General features: G+C 46.1%; 2 protein-coding genes across 4 annotated transcripts in view; both read right to left on the bottom strand.

The window, feature by feature from the left end:
- Positions 1-21,800, bottom strand: part of LOC137536961 (zinc finger protein 585A-like) — a 76,261-nt gene that overhangs the window by 15,142 nt on the left and 39,319 nt on the right. The gene's annotated exons all lie outside the window — the stretch shown is intronic.
- LOC137534934 (zinc finger protein OZF-like) lies at positions 1,513-20,373 on the bottom strand. Of its 3 annotated transcripts, XM_068256659.1 has the most exons (7): positions 20,271-20,347; positions 20,152-20,194; positions 12,278-12,360; positions 12,036-12,186; positions 10,223-10,320; positions 8,101-8,242; positions 1,513-2,649 (listed from the first exon to the last, which is right to left on the bottom strand). In XM_068256659.1, exons 3-7 carry the CDS (start codon positions 12,308-12,310, stop codon positions 1,673-1,675), a joined length of 1,401 nt encoding a protein of 466 aa, XP_068112760.1. In that variant the 5' UTR covers positions 12,311-12,360; positions 20,152-20,194; positions 20,271-20,347; the 3' UTR covers positions 1,513-1,672. The 3 variants fall into 3 exon arrangements, with proteins under 3 accessions (XP_068112760.1, XP_068112758.1, XP_068112759.1); XM_068256657.1 differs by lacking the exon at positions 20,152-20,194 and having other exon boundaries at positions 20,271-20,373; XM_068256658.1 differs by lacking the exon at positions 20,152-20,194 and having other exon boundaries at positions 8,113-8,242; positions 20,271-20,373.

Here is a 21,800-nt window from a genome sequence, read left to right as displayed (position 1 = left end):
TCCTGTGCCTAAAACTACCTCCACCCATCTCATGCCTAACCTACCCTATCCTGTGCCTAAACCTACCCTCCACCCATCCCATGCCTAACCTACCCTATCCTGTGCCTAAAACTACCCTCCACCCATCCCAAGCCTAACCTACCCTATCCTGGGCCTAAACCTACCCTCCACCCATCCCATGCCTAACCTACCTTATCCTGTGCCTAAAACTACCCTCCACCCATCCCATGCCTAACCTACCTTATCCTATGCCTAAAACCAACCTTCACCCATCCCATGCCTAACTTACCCTATCCTGTGCCTAAAACTGCCCCCACCCATCCCGTGCCTAACCTACCATATCCTGTGCCTAAAACTGCCCTCCACCCATACCGTGCCTAACCTACCCTAAAACTACTTTCCACATTACATTTTGTGTGTGGTGTGTGAAATATTTGGCCACATTCACAGTGGTGCATTGCAGTGTAGCAGGCGCTCTGTAATGCAGCTTACCACACTGCAGTGCACCACCTATATGACATTCGCAGTGCAGCAGGTGAGTTGTAGTATAAGTGGTTGCGGTACGGTATTGCTCTGCATGCAGGAGGTGGCGTTTTGATCCAGAAAAGTGATCAGACTGTAGCAATATTGCCTTGGGGTCAGGAAAAAAGTGATTCTATAGTAGCACCCAAGGGGTTAACTTGTATACCAGACATTGGAGACTAATCAGTGGGCACTTACAACGTGAATACACATTTATTGACGCACACCTTACTCACTTGCAGCAAAGTTGTTAAAACATCCCATTTGCCGGGGAGGGGGAAGGGGCTGCAGCTAGAACTGTCCCGGTGGAGATGCAGGACCGACTAGCATGAGATCACTTTAACACAGCAGGGAGATCTCCTCATTCTTCACTTCTCCATGCCCAGCAATGCTGCAGTTGTTCCTCCCCTGCTCTTATCTGCTGGTGCTAAGCTACAGACGGGAAGTGATGGTCTAACAGGCAGGGATCTGTATGTCAGATATTCAAATAACAGCACTTTGCTGGGAGAAAGAGGGAACAGGCCAGCACAGCCAATCACACTGCAGAGAGCAGCATGGTGCTGCGTGCGGCATCCAAACATCACCTGCCTGCTTCTGCTGTGTCATGAGTGGTGCTCTGTTGCTGGAAAGGGGGTGCAAAGCAGTAGCCGGTGGAGTCTATGCCCCTCTCCTGGCCTCAGTGTGGCACCGCCACTGCTTTTCTATCCTTCTGCTGTAACCACCTACACTGTGTCTCTACAATGACTTCCCATAATCCCCTGCACAGCAGAGATCATCCTGGGAGTTCTGGGAGCCAATTAGGGTAAGCTGTGGCTGGTGGCTGACAACCTATTTCAGGTACTGGGGGCTAGAGGTGTTCTTAAGTAATTAAAACAGTCAGTTTAGCATATTTATTTCTTAATAGCAATCTCTCTATTCAGGTTATACAATATGGCAGGAGTATTTACAAGAGTAATGGCACGTACAGCAACTCCAATGTACAGACGACACTTAAAGCAGGTTAATGATATTTATTTGTTGGAAGGTGCGCATACAGCCAGGAGGGGTGATCAATAAAGGTATGAAATGCCACTACACTATATAAACTTCCTACATTTTACAGACTGACCAGTTCCAGCTATGAAAGACTTCCGTATGTTTCACATCAGCATCAGCGAGCGTGCATCTTCTTATGTACATTTAAATTGCTTTTACTTTTAAAGCATTTCCCACACTCTGGACATGAAAAAGGCCGTTCGTCACTGTGGGTTCTCATGTGACTAAGGAGCTCCGAATTTACTAAAAAATTCTTCCCACACTCTGAACAGGAGAATGGACGCTCCCCAGCATGGATCTTCTGGTGTCGGAGTTGTTCAACTTTCTGAGTGAAGCTTTTCCCACAATCTGAACATGAAAAAGGTCGTTCACCCGTGTGGGTCCTCTGGTGCCTCATAAGTTCTTGTTTCCTACTGAAACTTTTTCCACAGTCTGAACATGAGAAAGGCCGCTCGCCAGTGTGGGTCTTGTGGTGCCTATTAAGTTCTCCTTTCAGTGTGAAACTTTTCCCACACTCTGAACATGAAAAAGGACGCTCGTCGGAGTGGATTTTCTGGTGTCTGACAAGCTCTGCATTTGCTAAAAAGCCTTTGCCACAGTCTGAACATGAGAAAGGACGCTCGCCAGTGTGAATCCTCTGATGTCTAATTAGTTCTTCTTTCCTGTTGAAATCTTTCCCGCACTCAGAACATGAAAAGGGAAGCAGACCGGTGTGCATCCTTTGGTGTCTCATAAGTATTCCTTTCTGAGTAAAACGTTTACCACACTCTGAACAAGAAAAAGGTCTGTAGTCGTTTTGACTTGCCTGGTGCAAATAAAGTGATTCTTTATCTTTGCCAGCTTCCCCACACTCCGAGCTGAAATAAGGCTTCTCAACAGAGTGAACACTCGGTTCTTTTGAAGACGGAACATGGAAATATCTCATCGGCTCCAGGTGATGGGCCAGCAGGCCATCTGCACTGTGACCTCGGAGGTGTGAGTTCTCAGTAGCAAGACTTTCCTCTGCAGAACATTGTGTGGCGCCATTATCTCCTGCATCATCCAGATGCGACACCAAATGTGCCTGTGAGGTGTTCACAAAGTTGTGTCCGTCTGTTTAAAGAAAATGATAGCAAAAGTATGACCTTTTCTCATATGTTGCAAGTAGGAGATGGCTGTTCACCTAGCAGTCATAAATTTAACTGAACAGGAACTAAATTTGAGTACAAACACATTGATATGGAACTACAGATCACAAGAATGATACAATAAAGTCACACCAACTATGCAACACTGGACCACGAATTACAGACAATGAAATTGTTATAGTCAGAATCAGGCTTTTCATATGGTGTACAGTATCTCCTCCTCATTTGTTGGTACTATGATGTTATACTGAGGAATAGAGATGGGCCTTTTATATGGTGTACAGTATCCCCTCCTCATTTGTTGGTGCTATGATGTTATACTGAGAAATGGAGATGGGCCTTTCATGTGGAGTACAGTATCTCCTTCTCATGTGTTGGTACTATGATGTTATACTGAGGAATAGAGATGGGCCTTTTATATGGTGTACAGTATCCCCTCCTCATTTGTTGGTGCTATGATGTTATACTGAGGAATGGAGATGGACCTTTCATATGGTGTGCAGTATCTCCTCCTCATTTGTTGGTACTATGATGTTATACTGAGGAATGGAGATGGGCCTTTCCTATGGTGTACAGTATCTCCTCCTCATTTGTTGGTGCTATGATGTTATACTGAGGAATAGAGATGGGCCTTTCATATGGTGTACAGTATCTCCTCCTCATTTGTTGGTGCTATGATGTTATAATGAGGAATGGATATGGGCCTTTCATATGGTGTACAGTATCTCCTCCTCATGTGTTGGTGCTATGATGTTATACTGAGTAATGGAGATGGTCCTTTCATATGGTGTACAGCATCTCCTCCTCCCTATTTGTTGGTACTATGATGTTATACTGAGGAATGGAGATGGGCCTTTCATATGGTGTACAGTATATCCTCCACGTGAGTTTGTACTATGATGTTATACTGAGGAATGGAGATGGGCCTTTCATATGGTGTACAGTATCTCCTCCTCATTTGTTGGTACTATGATGTTATACTGAGGAATGGAGATGGGCCTTTCATATGGTGTACAGTATCACCTCCTCATTTGTTGGTACTATGATGTTATACTGAGGAATGGAGATGGGCCTTTCATATGGTGTACAGTATCTCCTCCTCATTTGTTGGTACTATGATGTTATACTGAGGAATGGAGATGGGCCTTTCATATGGTGTACAGTATCACCTCCTCATTTGTTGGTACTATGATGTTATACTGAGGAATGGAGATGGGCCTTTCATATGGTGTACAGTATCACCTCCTCATTTGTTGGTACTATGATGTTATACTGAGGAATGGAGATGGGCCTTTCATATGGTGTACAGTATCTCCTCCTCATTTGTTGGTACTATGATGTTATACTGAGGAATGGAGATGGGCCTTTCATATGGTGTACAGTATCACCTCCTCATTTGTTGGTGCTATGATATTATACTGAGTAATGGAGATGGGCCTTTCATATGGTGTACAGTATCTCCTCCTCATTTGTTGGTACTATGATGTTATACTGAGGAATGGAGATGGGCCTTTCATATGGTGTACAGTATCACCTCCTCATTTGTTGGTACTATGATGTTATACTGAGGAATGGAGATGGGCCTTACATATGGTGCACAGTATCTCCTCCTCATTTGTTGATAGTATGATGTTATACTGAGGAATGGAGATGGGCCTTTCATATGGAGTACAGTATCTCCTCCTCATTTGTTGGTACTATGATGTTATACTGAGGGATGGAGATGGGCCTTTCATATGGTGTACAGTATCTCCTCCTCATTTGTTGGTACTATGATGTTATACTGAGGAATGGATATGGGCCTTTCATATGGTGTACAGTTTCTCCTCCTCATTTGTTGGTGCTGTGATGTTATACTGAGGAATGGAGATGGGCCTTTCATATGGTGTACAGCATCTGCTCCTCATTTGTTGGTACTATAATGTTATACTGAGGAATGGATATGGGCCTTTCATATGGTGTACAGCATCTCCACCTCATTTGTTGGTACTATAATGTTATACTGAGGAATAGAGATGGGCCTTTCATATGGTGTACAATATCTCCTCCTCATTTGTTGGTGCTATGATGTTATACTGAGGAATGGATATGGGCCTTTCATATGATGTACAGTATCTCCTCCTCATTTGTTGGTGCTATGATGCTATACTGAGGAATGGAAATGGGCCTTTCATATGGTGTACAGTATCTCCTCCTCATGTGTTGGTGCTATGATGTTATACTGAGGAATGGAGCTGGACGTTTCATATGGTGTACAGTATCGCCTCCTCATTGGTTGGTACTATGATGTTATACTGAGGAATGGAGATGGACCTATCATATGGTGTACAGCATCTCCTCCTCATTTGTTGGTACTATGATGTTATACTGAGGAATGGAGATGGACCTTTCATATGGAGTACAGTATCTCCTCCTCATTTGTTGGTGCTATGATGTTATACTGAGGAATGGAGCTGGACGTTTCATATGGTGTACAGTATCTCCTCCTCATTTGTTGGTACTATGATGTTATACTGAGGAATAGAGATGGACCTTTCATATGGTGTATAGTATCTCCTCCTCATTTGTTGGTACTATGATGTTATACTGAGGAATAGAGATGGACCTTTCATATGGTGTACAGTATCTCCTCCTCATTTGTTGGTACTATGATGTTATACTGAGGAATAGAGATGGACCTTTCATATGGTGTACAAGATCTCCTCCTCATTTGTTGGTGCTATGATGTTATACTGAGGAATGGATATGGGCCTTTTATATGGTGTACAGTATCTACTCCTCATTTGTTGGTACTATGATGTTATACTGAGGAATGGAGATTGGGCCTTTCATATGGTGTACAGTATCTCCTCCTCATGTGTTGGTGCTATGATGTTATACTGAGGAATGGAGCTGGACGTTTCATATGGTGTACAGTATCGCCTCCTCATTGGTTGGTACTATGATGTTATACTGAGGAATGGAGATGGACCCATCATATGGTGTACAGTATCTCCTCCTCATTTGTTGGTACTATGATGTTATACTGAGGAATGGAGATAGGCCTGTCATATGGTGTACAGTATCTCCTCCTCATGTGTTGGCACTATGATGTTATACTGAGGAATGGATATGGGCCTTTCATATGGTATACAAGATCTCCTCCTCATTTGTTGGTAATATGATGATATACTGAGGAATGGAAATGAATCTTTCAGTTGATTGTATTTATTTGTTTAAATTAAATGGGTATTTATATTCCTGTATACCATATACAGTAGGATGCGAAAGTTTGGGCATCCTTGTTAATAGTCATGATTTTCCTGTATAAATGGTTAGTTGTTATGATAAAAAATGTCAGTTAAATATATCATATAGGAGACACACACAGTGATATTTGAGAAGTGAAATGAAGTTTATTGGATTTACAGAAAATGCATAATAATTGTTTAAACAAAATGAGGCAGTTGCATAAATTTGTCATTTTATTAATTCCAAAACCTTTAGAACTAATTATTGGAACTCAAATTGGCTTGGTAAGCTCAGTGATCTCTTACCTACATACACAGGTGAATACAATTATGAGAAAGGGTATTTAAGGGAGTCGTTTGTAAGTTTCCCTCCTCTTTAAATTTTCTCTGAAGAGTAGCAACATGGGGGTCTCAAAACAACTCTCAAATGACCTGAAGACAAAGATTGTTTACCATCATGGTTTAGGGAAAGGATACCGAAAGCTGTCTTGGAGATTTCAGCTGTCTGTTTCCACAATTAGGAACATATTGAGGAAATGGAAGACCACAGGCTCAGTTCAAGTTAAGACTTGAAGTGGCAGACCAAGAAAACTCTCGGAAAGGCAGAAGCGAAGAATAGTGAGAACAGTCAGAGTCAACCCACAGGCCAGCACCAAAGACCTACATCATTTTTCTGCAGATGGAGTCACTGCAGAGGAAGCCTTTTCTCCACCCACTGCACAAATAGAGTTGCTTGAGGTATGCTTAAGGACAAGCTAGCTTCATTTTAGAATAAGGTGCTGTGGGGACTGATGAAACTAAAATAGAGTTATTTGGGCATCATGCATGGAGGAAAAAGAACACAGCATTCCAAGAAAAACACCTGCTACCTACAGTAAAATATGGTGGTGGTTCCATCATGCTGTGGGGCTGTGTGGCCAATGCAGGAACTGGGAATCTTGTCAAAGTTGAGGGACGCATGGATTCCTCTCAGTATCAGCAGATTCTGGAGACCAATGTCCAGGAATCCGTGACAAAGCTGAAGCTGCGCCGAGCTGGATCTTTCAACAAGACAATGACCCTAAACAGACTAAGGCATTCATACAGAGGAACAAGTACAATGTTCTGGAATGGCCATCTCAGTCCCCAGACCTGAATATCATTGAAAATCTGTGGTGTGAGTTAAAGAGAGCTGTCCATGCTCAGAAGCCATCAAACCTGAACTAGAGATGTTTTGTAAAGAGGAATGGTCCAGAATTCCTTCAACCAGAATCCAGACTCTCATTGGAACCAACAGGAAGTATTTAGAGGCTGTAATTTCTGCAAAAGGAGGATCTACTAAATATTGATTTCATTTCTTTTTTGTGGTGCCCACATTTATGCACCTGCCTAATTTTGTTTAACCTCCCTGGCGTTTTGATTCCCGCGGCCGCACGAGGGTTTTTTTAACCTAATTTTTTTTATCATGTAGCGAGCCTAGCGCTAGCTACATGATTCCCCCCTCCCTGCGGCGTCTGCCCGTCCCCTCCGATTGCCACCGGCGATCACGCCCATCAAGAAATACCACTCAGAACGGGATTTCCTGCAGGGCTTCCCCCGTCACCGTGGCGATGAACGGAATGACGTCACAGGGAGTCCTGAGCCACCCCATAGCGCAGCCTGGGGGCGATTGGCCAGGCTGCGCACGGGGTCTGCGGGGGGGCCCTCTTTCGCGTCGGGTATCGGCGGCGAGCGGAGAAACACGCAGCTAGCAGAGTGCTAGCTGCGTGTTTCCAAAAAAAAATTATTATTATTCAAATTGGCTCACCAGGGCCTGAGCGGTGCCCTCCGGCATTACTGAACGAGCTGAGCTCGTCCGTAACGCTAAGGAGGTTAAACAACTTAAACAACTGTTGCAAACTTTTTGTAAACTCAAACTTAATTTCACTTCTCAAATATCACTGTGTGTGTGTCTCCTATATGATATATTTAGCTGACTTTTTTATCACAACAGCCAACGATTGATACAGGAAAATCATGACAATTAACAAGGATGCCCAAACTTTCGCATCCCACTGTATAATCCAGTCTCCTCTCACTGTGTGACAAGAATATTTAATGAAACTCCATCAGATTTTCTACATTACCTCATTAAAATACGGTGGAAATGTTAAAGTTTTCTGCATTTATTGTTTATTATTTATTATATATTATTTATTATTATTTACCTGTGCCAATACCTGGAGAAGATTTCTTCATTTTTATTGGTCCCATCATTTCTCCATCTCCCACAGAAGGCTGGTCACCAATCTCACATGCCTGTTTCATTTCCTCTTTAATGTCAGTTTTCATGTCAGGCAATTCTCTACCCTGAATCCACAAGAATAAAGAAATTAACATCTTTCACATGTGAGCAATAATGATCTTGTACTACACACAGTCCACAGAAGTAAATCCTCTTGCATCAATTGCGAGGCTCCAGGACTTCTTCAGAGCAGCCCCAACTCTATAGAACTCCCTCCCAATCAGATTTTCCCCCCTCACCCCCTCCCCCTTAACTCATTCAAGCAGACCTTAAAGAGAATCTGTATTGTTAAAATCGCACAAAAGTAAACATACCAGTGTGTTAGGGGACATCTCCTATTACCATCTGTCACAATTTCACCGCTCCTCACCGCATTAAAAGTAGTCAAAAACAGTTTTAAAAAGTTTGTTTATAAACAAACAAAATGGCCACCAAAACAGGAAGTAGGTTGATGTACAGTATGTCCACACATAGAAAATACATCCATACACAAGCAGGCTGTATACAGCCTTACTTCTGAATCTCAAGAGATCACTTGTGTGTGTTTACCTTCTGTCCCCAGCTTCTCTCATGCACTGAACATTACAGGCTTCCTGCAGACAGCTCTGCCTGTGCCTATGTCGTTAATTCCTCAGTATGTGACAGACCAGCTCCTTTCACAGCCTCCAGAGGAGGATTTTTATCCAGCTCTCTTCTATCACTGATAAGATAGCAGAGAAGCTGCTGGCTTATGTAAATAAAACACACACTGGAGTGTGCATAGAAGAACAGACCAGCACAGAAGAACTTGGCAGCCTTCCAGACACAGGCCGACAAGTCTGACAGGGGAAAGATACATTGATTTATTACAGAGATGGTTATAGTAGAAAGAGCTACATTGAGCCAGAACACATTAGAATAGGTTTAGGAACTTGTAGGATGGTAGAAAAAACGTTGTAATTTTTGTTACAGAGTCACTTTAAAGAGAATCTATACACTGCAATTCTTACAATAAAAAGCATACCATTATATTCATTATGTTCTCCTGGGTCCCTCTTTGCTGTTTCTGCCACTTCCTGCTGAAATCCTGGTTTGTAATTGCCAGTTTTAGGCAGTGTTTACAAACAAAAGACATGGCTGCTAACCAGCATGTGATAAGCTGAGAGAAGCTCAGTCTGTGACTCATACAGGTCCTGCAGGGGGCTTGGAGAGGGTGTGTATAACTAATACCTATCACAGCAGAGCGGCACATTCCTGCCTGGGCTAACAAAGCCGGCAAAGGAAAGAAGATTAGATTATATAACAGATAATACAGCCATATTAGAACAGGAACAGGTATAGGAACTTATAGGATAGAAGTAATCAGGCTGAAAATGTTGTTACAGAGTCTCTTTAAAGGGAACCTAAACTGAGAAGGATGTGGATTTTTCCTTTTAAAATAATACCAGTTGCCTGACTCTCCTGCTGATCCTGTGTCTCTAATACTTTTAGCCGTAGCCCCTCAACAAGCATGCAGATCAGGTGCTCTGACTGAAGTCAGACTGGATTAGCTGCATGCTTGTTTCAGGTGTGTTTCAGCCACTACTGCAGCCACAGAGATCAGCAGGACTGCCAGGCAACTGGTATTGCTTAAAAGGAAACATCCATATCACTCTCAGTTCAGGTTCCCTTTAAAGACCCTTTGGTTTTCAGTTGCTTATCCACCATCTTTATAGCTCCACCCCTTCCCTTGAACATACACACTCCCCCCTTATGTGTCCCTCTTCCCCTCCCCATAGATTGTAAGCCTATTGGCCGGGCCCTCCTTCTTGTGTGCACTTCTCCACCACAATATACGACTCGTCTGCTCTATTTATCCCTACCTTGCAACCTTCATATCATAGTTTATTGTTACATCACTATACTGTGTAACATTGTTCAATGTTGTAATGTCTGCCCTATCTATTGTACAGTGCTATGTAATATGTTAGCACTTTATAAAAAAAAGTTAATAATAATAATACACAGAAGGATATAAAGCTTCATTTGTAGCCACTTTTGAGCTGTAGTCCCTCAGTTCCACCTACCTGGTAATGGTGGGGGATGGTGGAATCTTCCTGTGGACAATCCTGGGAATAAAGAGGTACTGTACATCTCTCTGGTGGGCTTCTGTTACTGGGTCCATCTGTAGGAAACACACACACTGACTGAATGCATTGTTTCTATGTGTGGGAGGATCTGTCCTTCAAGTATGGCACACAAACATCCATCAGCATCCATCAATGCCTGTCTAGCAGAATTACAAACTTGAATGGACATCAGCTGGTTGAGGCAGAATGCAGACAAAACAGAAGTGTTGGTGGCAGGCGGTCCACACATGATGGATAAAGTCCAAAAGTCTCCCCACAAACTGGCAATTGGAGGAGATGCCGTACAGTACAAAGACTCCTTGGGGTGATCCTGGACGGAAAGCTAACACTCAGACAGCAGGTATCACCTGTCGACAAGCCTTCATTCTTCCATCTCAGAAATATAGTGAGAATTAAATAACATATCCCGGCTGAATACCTACCTACACTGGTTCATGCATTTCTATCCTCCCGCCATGACTACTGCAATGCCCTATTCATCACATTCCTGGATAATGTTCTGCACCCCTCACAACTAGTACAGAATGCAGTAGCCACACTCCTAGACAATGCGCCCTACAGCGATTGCTGGAGGCTGAATTAGAGTGTTTTAAAATGTAACTTCAGCTCCGTCTTCTGACGGTGTCGAAGTTACTCAGTGTGTGCCCAAATCTCCTGCGCTGTGATTACAGTGCACGCCTCCGCTCTGCCAATAAGAATTTGGTTATTCCCAAAGTCCACTTAGGCCCGGTTCACATCTGCGTTTTCAGCCAAACGGATCCGTTGAGCGGATCCGGTCTCCGCTTCACCGGATCCGGATGGCTCGTCCGTGGCCCTGTTCACATTAGTGAAAACTGATCTGATCAATGATTGATCGGATCCATTTTCACTCTGCAATACATACCATATCTTCATGGGCAGCTGGCGGTAGAGGCTTCCTAGAGGTATGTATAAAGCCTCCCTAGCCCACCCGCCCGGCTGCTGCACCCTCCCCTCACCCTCCCGCCGCTAGTTTTGCGTCAGCTCATGCCCCCATCCCCTGTGGAACAGTCCGTTTCATCACTAGTGTGAAGACACATTCCGTTTCCCATTGCCCCAATGCTGCAGTATTTTTTGTCCGGATCCGTTCCGCTAGGCAGAACGGTTCGGAAAATTAGGGCATGCAGCATTTTTTTAGATCCAGGGGCCGGAACATATCCGTACCAACGGACGCATGTGAATGGATCCATAGTTTAACATTGGATCCATTCACATCCGTTCCGTTTGTACAGTATACGTTCTGGAAAATAACGCAGATGTGAACCAGGCCTTAGAAACATTCAGTGCTTTGGGCCTTTTCTCATGCAGTCCTTATTCTATGGAACTCACTTCTCAGTGTGAGAGGCTTCTTCACTGGACAGCTTTAACCTCCCTACCGGTTATTCACGTCAGGTTCAGGATGGAAATCTGCAGCTCAGAGCGGTAATCCCGTGCCTGAGTGAGTCATATGCAGGAGCTGCTGCAGATCTCTCTGGTATGTTTTTTTCTTGTTTTTAGGGTCTAGAAGCTTGTGAAAAAATTGCACAGCTTTTAGATCCAAAATCTGGAAATGATCATACAACCAGGGTCCTGAAGAAGAAACATCTTTCCTGAGCCTGTAAGACTGCAGAACGCAAGGTCACAGTACTTTGAGTCCCCAGGGAGAAAATTGTCATAACAATATTATTATTATTATCCAGATGAACCCTCCATACTGCTCTCTCCTTTATAAGCAATGAAAGTCTCCTCTTACCCGGTGATGTGAGAGGCGGCTGATTCTCCTTCATGGCATCCTTAGAAAGGTCCCTGTGTCCTAAGTACTGCCATGACTCTATGTCAACTTCCTCATCTTCATCTTTTATTTCTTCTTTAACAACAATATTGAAATCTGTCAGGCTGCACCCCTGAAATTACAAGGAATAATATACCAGTAACAATGCATCCAATGCAAATATCATTGACGTAGACACTATTGATCATCCGTGGAGCTTCTACCTGATGATGGGGTGGGATATCCTGCTCTTCCATCGCAATGTTCTCCTCCTGATTGTTTTGTACTTTTACTTTTGCTCCTCCTCCTGCAATGCAGGAAATGTGGCAACATAAGACACGATGTAAGAAGAAAAATAATTTAAAAACCAGGGGGACACTGGTAATCTGGGGCACACTACAGGGAACACTGGGAAGCTGAGACAAACTATGGGGAACACAGGGAAGCTGGAATAAACTATGGGGAACACTGGGAAGTGGGGATAAACTATGGAGAACACTGGGAAGCTGGGATAAACTATGGGGAACACAGGGAAGCTGGGATAAACTATGGGGAACACTGGGAAGTGGGGATAAACTATTGGGAACACTGGGAAGCAGAGACAAGCTATGGGGAACACTGGGAAGCTGGGATAAACTATGGGGAACACTGGGAAGCTGGGATAAACTATGGGGAACACTGGGAAGCCGAGACAAGCAATGAGGAACACTGAGAAGTGGGGATAAACTATTGGGAACACTGGGAAGTTAGGATAAACTATGAGGAACACTGGGAAGCTGGAATAGACTATGGGGAACACTGGGAAGCTGGGATAAACTATGAGGAACACTGGCAAGCTGGGATAAACTATGGGGAACACTGGGAAGCCGAGACAAGCAATGAGGAACACTGAGAAGTGGGGATAAACTATTGGGAACACTGGGAAGTTAGGATAAACTATGAGGAACACTGGGAAGCTGGAATAGACTATGGGGAACACTGGGAAGCTGGGATAAACTATGAGGAACACTGGCAAGCTGGGATAAACTATGGGGAACACTGGGAAGCCAAGACAAGCTATGGGGAACACTGGGAAGCTGAGACAAGCTATGGGGAACACTAGGAAGCTGGGATAAACTATGAGGAACACTGGGAAGCTGGGGTAAACTATTGGGAAGCTGGGATAAAATATGGGAAACACTGGGAAGCTGAGACAAGTTATGGGGAACACTGGGAAGCTGGGATAAACTATGGGGGACACTGGGAAGCTTGGATAAACTATGGGGGGGCAGCACTAAGAAGCTGGAACACACTATGTAGACACTGGGGAGCTTGGATACACTATGGGGACACTGGGAAACTAAGATACACTATGGGGAAAGCTAGGATACACTCTGGGGTACAGTAAGAAGCTGGAATACACTGTGGGGGACACTGGGGAATTGATAACCACTATGGGGACACTGTGAAAAACTATAGGGCATTATGGAAGGTTGATTCTCTAGAATTCTATATTTTGTGTTTCTTCTACCACCTACTGCTTGTTGAGCATAATACTGCCAGAAGATTTCTGGGTCTTTACAATATAAACACTTTTTAATTCTCTTGCAAACATTGGTTATGGAAATTTACAGGGGATTAGAGACGGCCCGAACGGTTCGCTGGCGAACGGTTCCAGGCAAACTTCAGGTGGTTCGCCTTCGCCGGCGAACTTTCCCAGAAGTTCGATTCACCCCATAATGCTCTATGAGGGTCAACTTTGACCCTCTACATCACAGTCAGCAGGCACATTGTAGCCAATCAGGCTACACTCAGCCCTGGAGCCACTCCCCACCTTATATAAGGCAGGCTCGCCAGCCATTACACTCACTCGTGTGACTGCTATAGTCAGAATAGGGCGAGCTGCTGCAGATCGTTTCTCCTAGGGAAAGATTAGTTAGGCTCTTGGCTTGTTAGCTTGCTCCTGGATGAATCTTATTGCTTTAATAACACCGCTCAACAGCTCTTTTCAGAGCTAATCCTGTTCTTGTGATTTTTTTTCTTCTGTGTGTCAAACTGACACTTGTGTTGCATAGACAGCATTGATAATTTATACTGTGTGTGTGCCACTGCCAGCAGCACATTCAGTGACTACCTGTGTGTGTGACAGGGAGCTGCACATTGTAATACCCAGTACTGCATATACCTAGTACCTGTTGTGTTTAGGCAACCCACCTCATCACTGCAAATACCTAGCTGTTGTGTTGAGTGAACCCACCTCACTGCATCTACCTAGCTGTTGTGTTGAGTGAACCCACCTCACTGCATCTACCTACCTTTGTGTTCAGTGAACCCACCTCACTGCATATACCTAGCTGTTGTGTTCAGTGAACCCACCTCACTCCATCTACCTACCTTTGTGTTCAGTGAACCCACCTCACTGCATATACCTAGCTTTTGTTGTCAGTGAAACCACCTTACTGCATCTACCTAGCTGTTGTGTTGAGTGAACCCACCTCACTGCATCTACCTACCTTTGTGTTCAGTGAACCCACCTCACTGCATCTACCTAGCTGTTGTGTTCAGTGAACCTACCTCACTGCATCTACCTAGCTGTTGTGTTCAGTGAACCCACCTCAATGCATATACCTATCATCCCCCCCCCCCCCCCCCCCCTGAGATGGACAAAATTGGCAAACCAGGTAGAGGAAGAGGTGGAGGCAGACCCAGAGGAAGGCCACTTGGCACCGGCAGGTCTGTGCGAGGTCGTGTTGATGTGATTTTGTGCGGACCTAGCCCAAAGTACAGTGCTCAGAAGATGGCACGTGCCATCACTTCCCAAAATTGTCAGGACATGGTTGACTATTTAACACAGAACACCTCATCTCCTGCAGCCACCAGCGCTTCCACAAGCACCACATCCGCTGCATTTGACACTTCACAGGAGTTATTTGGTGTTGAAATCACTGATTCACAGCCAATACTGCTACAACAAGATGATGATGAAGTACCTGGTGTTGGTGCAGTTTGGGAGGTGTCTGAGGAAAGCGAAGCTGGGCAGGAGGATTATGATGACAATTATACGGATGCCACGTATGTTCCCAATAGTGGAGATGACCAGGGGGAGAGTTCAGAGGGGGGGTCAGAGAGGAGTATGAGGAGACGAGTCCATGAAAGAAGCAGAGGGAGCTCGTCCTCAGAAACAGCTGGGGGCAGTGTCCGGCGCCATGTATCGCCAGCTATGGACAGCCAGCCAACATGCCCTTTAACGTCAGCTGCTGATGCCACCATAGTGCCATCACCCCAGGGGGCTCAGCGGTTTGGAAAGTTTTTAACGTGTGTGTCTCTGATCGGAGCAAAGCCATCTGTTGTCTCTGCCAGCAAAAATTGAGCCGTGGAAAGGCCAACACTCACGTAGGGACAAGTGCCTTACGAAGGCACCTGGAGAAAAGGCACAAACAGCTATGGCAAGAACACCTGAGGAAAAGCAGCACCCAAAAGACAAGCCACCCTCCTTCTCCTCTTCCTCCTTCAGGTGCATCATCTTCAGCCGCTTACTCCCTTGCACCTTCACAGCCACCCTCCTCCACACCACCTCTGCCCTTGAGCGGTTCCTGCTCCTCTGCCCACAGCAGCCAGGTGTCCGTGAAGGAAGTCTTTGAGCGGAAGAAGCCAATTTCTGCCAGTGACCCTCTTGCCTGGCGTCTGACAGCGGGCGTGACGGAACTATTAGCTCACCAGCTATTACCATACAAGCTGGTGGAGTCAGAGGCTTTCTGTAAATTTGTGGCCATTGGGACACCGCAGTGGAAGATATCAGGCCGCAATTATTTTTCAAAAAAGGTCATACCCAAACTGTACCGTGCAGTTGAGAGGCAAGTGGTGTCATCTCTTGCGAAGAGCGTTGGGTCAAGGGTCCAGCTGACCACGGATGCCTGGTCTGCCAAGCACAGGCAGGGCCGCTACATTACGTACAAAGCCCATTGGGTCAACCTGGTGACCGATGGCTAGCAGGGAGTACGTGGCTGTGCAGCAGGCCAACTTGTGACACCTCCACGGCTTGCAGGCAGGCCTCCTGCCACCTCCTCTCCTTCTCCTCCTGCTACATCCTCTTCACTGTCCTCCTCCTCGGCTGAGTGGCAGTTCAACTCTAGTGGTGCTGCCATCTCCTCCTCTCCAGCTACACAGCCCCATCTCCCCAGAGCCTACGCTGCATACCAGGTACGACGGTGTCACACCATTTTAGACATGTCTTGCCTCAAAGCGGAGAGTCACACTGGACCAGCTCTCCTGGCTGCTCTTAACAAAGAGGTGGAGCAATGGCTGACCCCACACCAGCGGGAGATCGCCAACGTGGTGTGTGACAACGGCAGCAATCTCCTTTCCGCTTTGAATTTGGGAAAGCTGACACATGTACCCAGCATGGCACGTGCTGAATCTGGTCGTGCAAAGATTTGTGCCAAAGTACCCAGGCTAAGAGGGCGTCCTGAAGCAGGCCAGGAAGTTGTGTGGGCATTTCAGGCGGTCTTACACGGCCATGGCACGCTTTGCGGACATTCAGCGGAGAAACAACTTGCCGGTGAGACGCTTGATATGCGATAGCCCGACTCGCTGGAATTCCACCCTGCTCATGTTCTCTCGCCTGCTAGACCAGGAGAAAGCTGTCACCCAGTGCCTGTACAATTACAGTAGAAGGACACAATATGGGAAGATGGGGATGTTGTGGCCCAACAACTGGACACTGATGCGAAATGCATTCAGGCTCATGCGGCCGTTCGAGGAGGTGACCAACCTGGTGAGTCGAGCTGAAGGCACCATCAGCGACTTGATCCCCTGCGCTTACTTCCTGGAGCGTGCCGTGCGTAGAGTGGTGGATAAAGCTGTGGAGGAGCGTGAAGAAGAACAGTTACGGCAGGAGGAGTCGTTGGAGCAATTTACATCCGAACCAGATGTTTCCTCAACACCTGCGGCAGCACAGAGGGGGGAGGAGGAGGAAGAAGAGGAGTCTTGTGGGGAAGAAGAGGAGTCCGACTCAGATGATGAGGAAGGTGTTTCTGTGGAGGAGGAGGAAGAGGCGGCGGCAGAAGAACAAACGCAGCAGCCGTCACAGGGGGCTTGTGCTGCTCCACGTTCCCGTGGTATTGTTCGTAGCTGGGGGGAGGAAGAGGACTTGCGTGACGTCACTCAGGAAGAGCAAGAGGAGAGGGAGAGTACATCTGGATCCGGCTTTGTGCAGATGGCGTCTTTCATGTTGTCTAGCCTGTTGAGGGACCCCCATATAAAAAAACTGAAGGGGAATGACCTGTACTGGGTGGCCACGCTACTAGACCCTCGGTACAGGCACAAAGTGGCGGACCTGTTACCAACTCAACAGAAGGCGGAAAGGATGCAGCACTTGCATAACAAGCTGTCAATGATGCTTTACAATGCGTTTAAGGGTGATGTGACAGCACAACCAAATAAAGGTACCACTGGCAGTAATCCTCCTCCTCCCAAGTCCACGAAGGCAAGGACAGGACGCTCCAGCGATCTCTTGGTGATGTCGGACATGCGGACATTCTTTAGTCCAACGCCTCCCCGTAGCCCTTCCGGATCCACCCTCCACCAACGCCTGGACCGGCAGGTAGCCGACTACCTGGCCTTAACTGTGGATGTAGACACTGCAAGCAGCGACGATGAACCCTTGGTCTACTGGGTGCGCAGGCTTGACCTGTGGCCAGAGCTGTCCTAATTTGCCATCCAACTTCTCTCTTGCCCTGCCGCAAGCATCCTGTCAGAAAGGACCTTCAGTGCAGCTGGAGGCATTGTCACTGAGAAGAGAAGTCGCCTAAGTCACGAAAGTGTTCAGTACCTCACCTTTATCAAAATGAATGAGGCATGGATCCCGGAGGGCTACTGCCTGACCGAAGACTAAGTCAGTCCCCACACACAGCATCTCTGCCTGCCGGCCGCTTGACTGCCTTCTCCGCCACCAACAACAGGGTCCAGGACTCTAGGCGAATTCCTGAATTTTTAAGGCCGCTGCTAGCAGCGGCCGCCATACTAATTTTTCTGGTGTGTGTACATGCCTGCCTAATTTTTCTGGCTGCACTGCAGGCGGCTGCAAGCAAAAAACAAAAAGGCATGTATATGTGCCCATCCACCTTCGTGATCATTACCTTGCCGCGGTGAAGGGGCTTGCGTATCACAATGAAGCAATGACCGCCGGCTATATGAGTGTCTCGGGTGGGGGTTACTACCAAAGATAATAAGGTCGTTGCTTCATTGTGGTCAGACCAAATTTGATCAGCTGGACGGTCACTGTTCTGTCATTTAGCTACATCAGCCAGGCGAACATATGGGCTATAAAGCCACCATCACCTGCACTCTCATCATGGTGCGCACCAGTCCAGCACGGCCGTCACTACACAAACGGCTGTTTGCAGTCACTGCATACCTTTCACTGCATCTGTGACTGCACATTGTATTATACCTGGCAGTCAGTGCATACCTTGCACTTGAATGGATGGCAGACTTGCCCTCCATAACTGATTCCCGTTAAAGGATTTGAAGTTGATTAATTACATTAGGGCCTCAAAAGTCCTCCTGAGTCCTGTATTGTTATTTTTGGTCACTACCTCGGGGCGGGCATGCCTGCTGCCCTCCTTGCCTGGATGTGTGGTGGTAGCCATTTGTTAGGCTACAACTCCGGACCGTAATCACACCAGGAAGGATTCCACGGCCATTACCCTTGGTCACAATGGCAGACTTGCCCTCCATAATAGATTCTCGTTGCAGGTACTGAACAGCAAGTAGAAAATGTAATGTAAAAAAAAAATAGATGTAAGCTTTAACAATGGTAGAGAAAGAACCATCGAAAGTTGATAAGGCAGACAGACATTACCTAACCAGACATCACTGAGTGAGGAAGAGCAATCTGGCTATGGTGCGCACCAGTCCAGCACGGCCGTCACAACACAAACAGCTGTTTGCGGTGCGTTACACAGTTAGCTTGGTGTGTCAGTGTGAAGCAGTACTCTAATTACATTCCCCAATTGATATATACATGTGTAAGAAGTTTTAAAGCACTTTAGGCCTGTATTTAGTATTCAATGTGATTTCTGCCCTTAAAACGCTGCTTTGCGTCAAATCCAGATTTTTCCCCAGGACTTTTGGCATGTATTCCACTCCGCCACCTGGGGGTCCAGGTGTTAGACCCCTCGAAACATGTTTTCCATCACTTTTCTGGCCAGCATAATTTTTTCTAGTTTTCAAAGTTTGCCTCCCCATTGAAGTCTATTGCGGTTCGCGAACGTTCGCCCGAACCAAACCTTCCGCGGAAGTTCACGAACCAAAAATCGGAGGTTCGCGACATCTCTACAGGGGATTCACTGGGGTAAATACAACACATAAGGCTCCACTCCTCCAGCCCTGAGCACCAGCCAGTCCAGTCAAATTAAAGGACCTGATCCCTACATTCTGATTAGCCCAATAGGCTGTCTGTCACTAGACATCACTTGACAGACAGCCTATTGGTCCAGAGTGCGGGGATTGGGTCCTTTAATGTGACTGAACCTGCTGGTGCTCAGGGCGGGAGGAGTGGAGCCACGCTATGTTGTTAGCGTTCATTATGCTGCAATTCAGCATCATAGCGTGCGCTGAATGCCCACTCCCCGATTACGCACGCTGCGCTGCCAATAGCATGTGTAGCATGCAGGGACACTAAATTAAGGGTCTCTGATTCACTTGCACACGTAACAGCAGATAACTTGTGCTGTTACACTGGGCTATGCTTAGTGAATCAAGGCCAGTGGCTGGGACATACAGTATTTGTGCTCGGGATGGGGGACCCTAATTCTGAGACATGTCCCAGGTAAACTGGTACCTATAGTCGCTGTAGTACAAGTAATGCACAAGTGTTTATACGTCACATGCTGCCTCCATGATTACACTGCATACTGTATAGTGCAGTGTTTTTTTTTTTATTATTATTATTATTATTTTTTCCTATTGTTCTCATGTGATTAAAATCTGACTTCTCCTTGTGAATTCCTCATAGAGGTGTGGTGGTAGTTGCAGGGGGGTCGCCTATGTATATTTTTGCACCTAAAGTTGTCCCTGCTTCCCAGTTAATAAAGTTAGGAGGTGTGTGAAATGTTACCGTTACATATAATGAGTGGGATGAATCTGTAATTAATCTTCCTCTATAAATGAAGCAGAAACAGCAGGCAATGAGGGAGGTTTGGGGAGACAGAGTATAGATATAAAATAGGTCAATACCTCCTCTGCTGCCAGTCCCAGCAATGTCTCCTCTCTACTTCCTCTCACTCCAGCTCTGACCCCAAACTTCCTGTCTGTGATTTATCTACTTCCTGCCTATGGCTCTACTACTTCCTCTCTGCCTTCCATTTAGTAGAGATGGTAAGTCCGGATCTTTTCAAGGATTTGGATGATTCGAATCGGATCATTGAAAAGATCCGGATCTTTGAACCAAATCTCGAATCATTTTACTAGGGAAGCATTTGGGGGTGAAATGACTAGCAGGACCGGACTTTTCCTGCAGTGGACAGAGAAGGGGAGGGTGGTGGACAGACAGAGAAGGGGGGATGATGGACAGAGAAGGGAGGAGGTGGACGAAGAGGGGTGAGCAGAGAGCAGAAATGTTTTTTTTTGTACACATTACCCACATGTTGCAATCATATGCTTTACATATATTTCACCTATATGTTCATCTGTATACTTTGAATGCAAACGTCTCACAGTGAAAGAAACCATTCCTCAATGTGTCCTTTTCTCACCTCGAACACTCATCATACATTAGGGAGAAGATAAGTGCAGCTGTTTAGAGCGGAGTGCAGGAGGATCATATTGCACAGCAATCACAGTGCCTGCCCTGTCCTAGCCCAGCACACTGTCTGCAAAGTTACTGAGCCGTGCTTCTGAGCCAAAAGTTTCCCATTTGTTCACTATGCACAACTATGGAACAGACAGCCTAAAATGAGCAGCACATTACAGCCAGTACATGTGCTCTACACATATCTGGCAGGGGCACCCATGTCCCCTCTCTCCCATCTACCTGTGGCTGTGCAAGGCTGGCTCCCCTCCAACTGAGCGATCCATCTTTGCTCTGCTTCCAGGACCCCCCTGCCTGCTGAGAGGGGGGGGGGGGGGGGCGTGCTGCTCCCGGCTCCACCACCTTTGTGAACCGAATCGCTCATTTTGATGATCCGGATGATTCGGCTCACAACAAAGATCCAGATCAAAGATCCGAATCGTTCATGATCCGGACAACACTACCATTTAGTACATCCTATGAACATATGCACATGAAGACATATCAATTGTATAATATAAAGGCACATTCTGTGCTATTGCTTCTCCAGCACATATCCTCTAGATTGTAAGCTCCGAAGGGCAGGGACCTCCCCCTTGTGTTTCCTGTTTCTGTGCATTTGATCAAATGAACATTTATCAGCGCAGACAATGTTATTCAAACTACACATCAATTGTATGTATTGATACTTGTGCCACTGGTTGTCCTGATTGTACAGTATGTAACTCCTCATGTATCTATGCTCCCCATTGTTGTATGTTTTGCACATTGTACAGTGCTACAGAATATGCTGGCACTCTATAAATAACATACCTCCCAACATTTGAAGATGTGAAAGGACACTTAAGCCACGCCCCCTGTGCGGCCTTAAGCCACACCCCTGCTTTTGCAGGAGGGTGACAATGGGAGGAATGAGTTTGCGGAGGAGGGTGCCTGTGGGTGGGAGAGGGTGACACTGGGTGGAAAGGGGGGTGCCA

Source organism: Hyperolius riggenbachi, chromosome 10 (genome assembly GCF_040937935.1).
Source record: "Hyperolius riggenbachi isolate aHypRig1 chromosome 10, aHypRig1.pri, whole genome shotgun sequence".
Lineage (NCBI taxonomy): Eukaryota > Metazoa > Chordata > Amphibia > Anura > Hyperoliidae > Hyperolius > Hyperolius riggenbachi.
Note: the sequence above shows the minus strand (reverse complement) of the source record. Positions and strands in the feature narration are given on the sequence as shown.

Coding starts and splice junctions, on each gene's coding strand:
- LOC137534934 (XM_068256657.1), bottom strand. CDS start 12,310: ATGGAAGAGCAGGATATCCCACCCCATCATCAG. Junction 12,187..12,277: donor ATATCCCACCCCATCATCAG/GTAGAAGCTCCA, acceptor TTGTAATTTCAG/GGGTGCAGCCTGACAGATTT. Junction 10,321..12,035: donor GCCGCCTCTCACATCACCGG/GTAAGAGGAGAC, acceptor TGTTTCCTACAG/ATGGACCCAGTAACAGAAGC.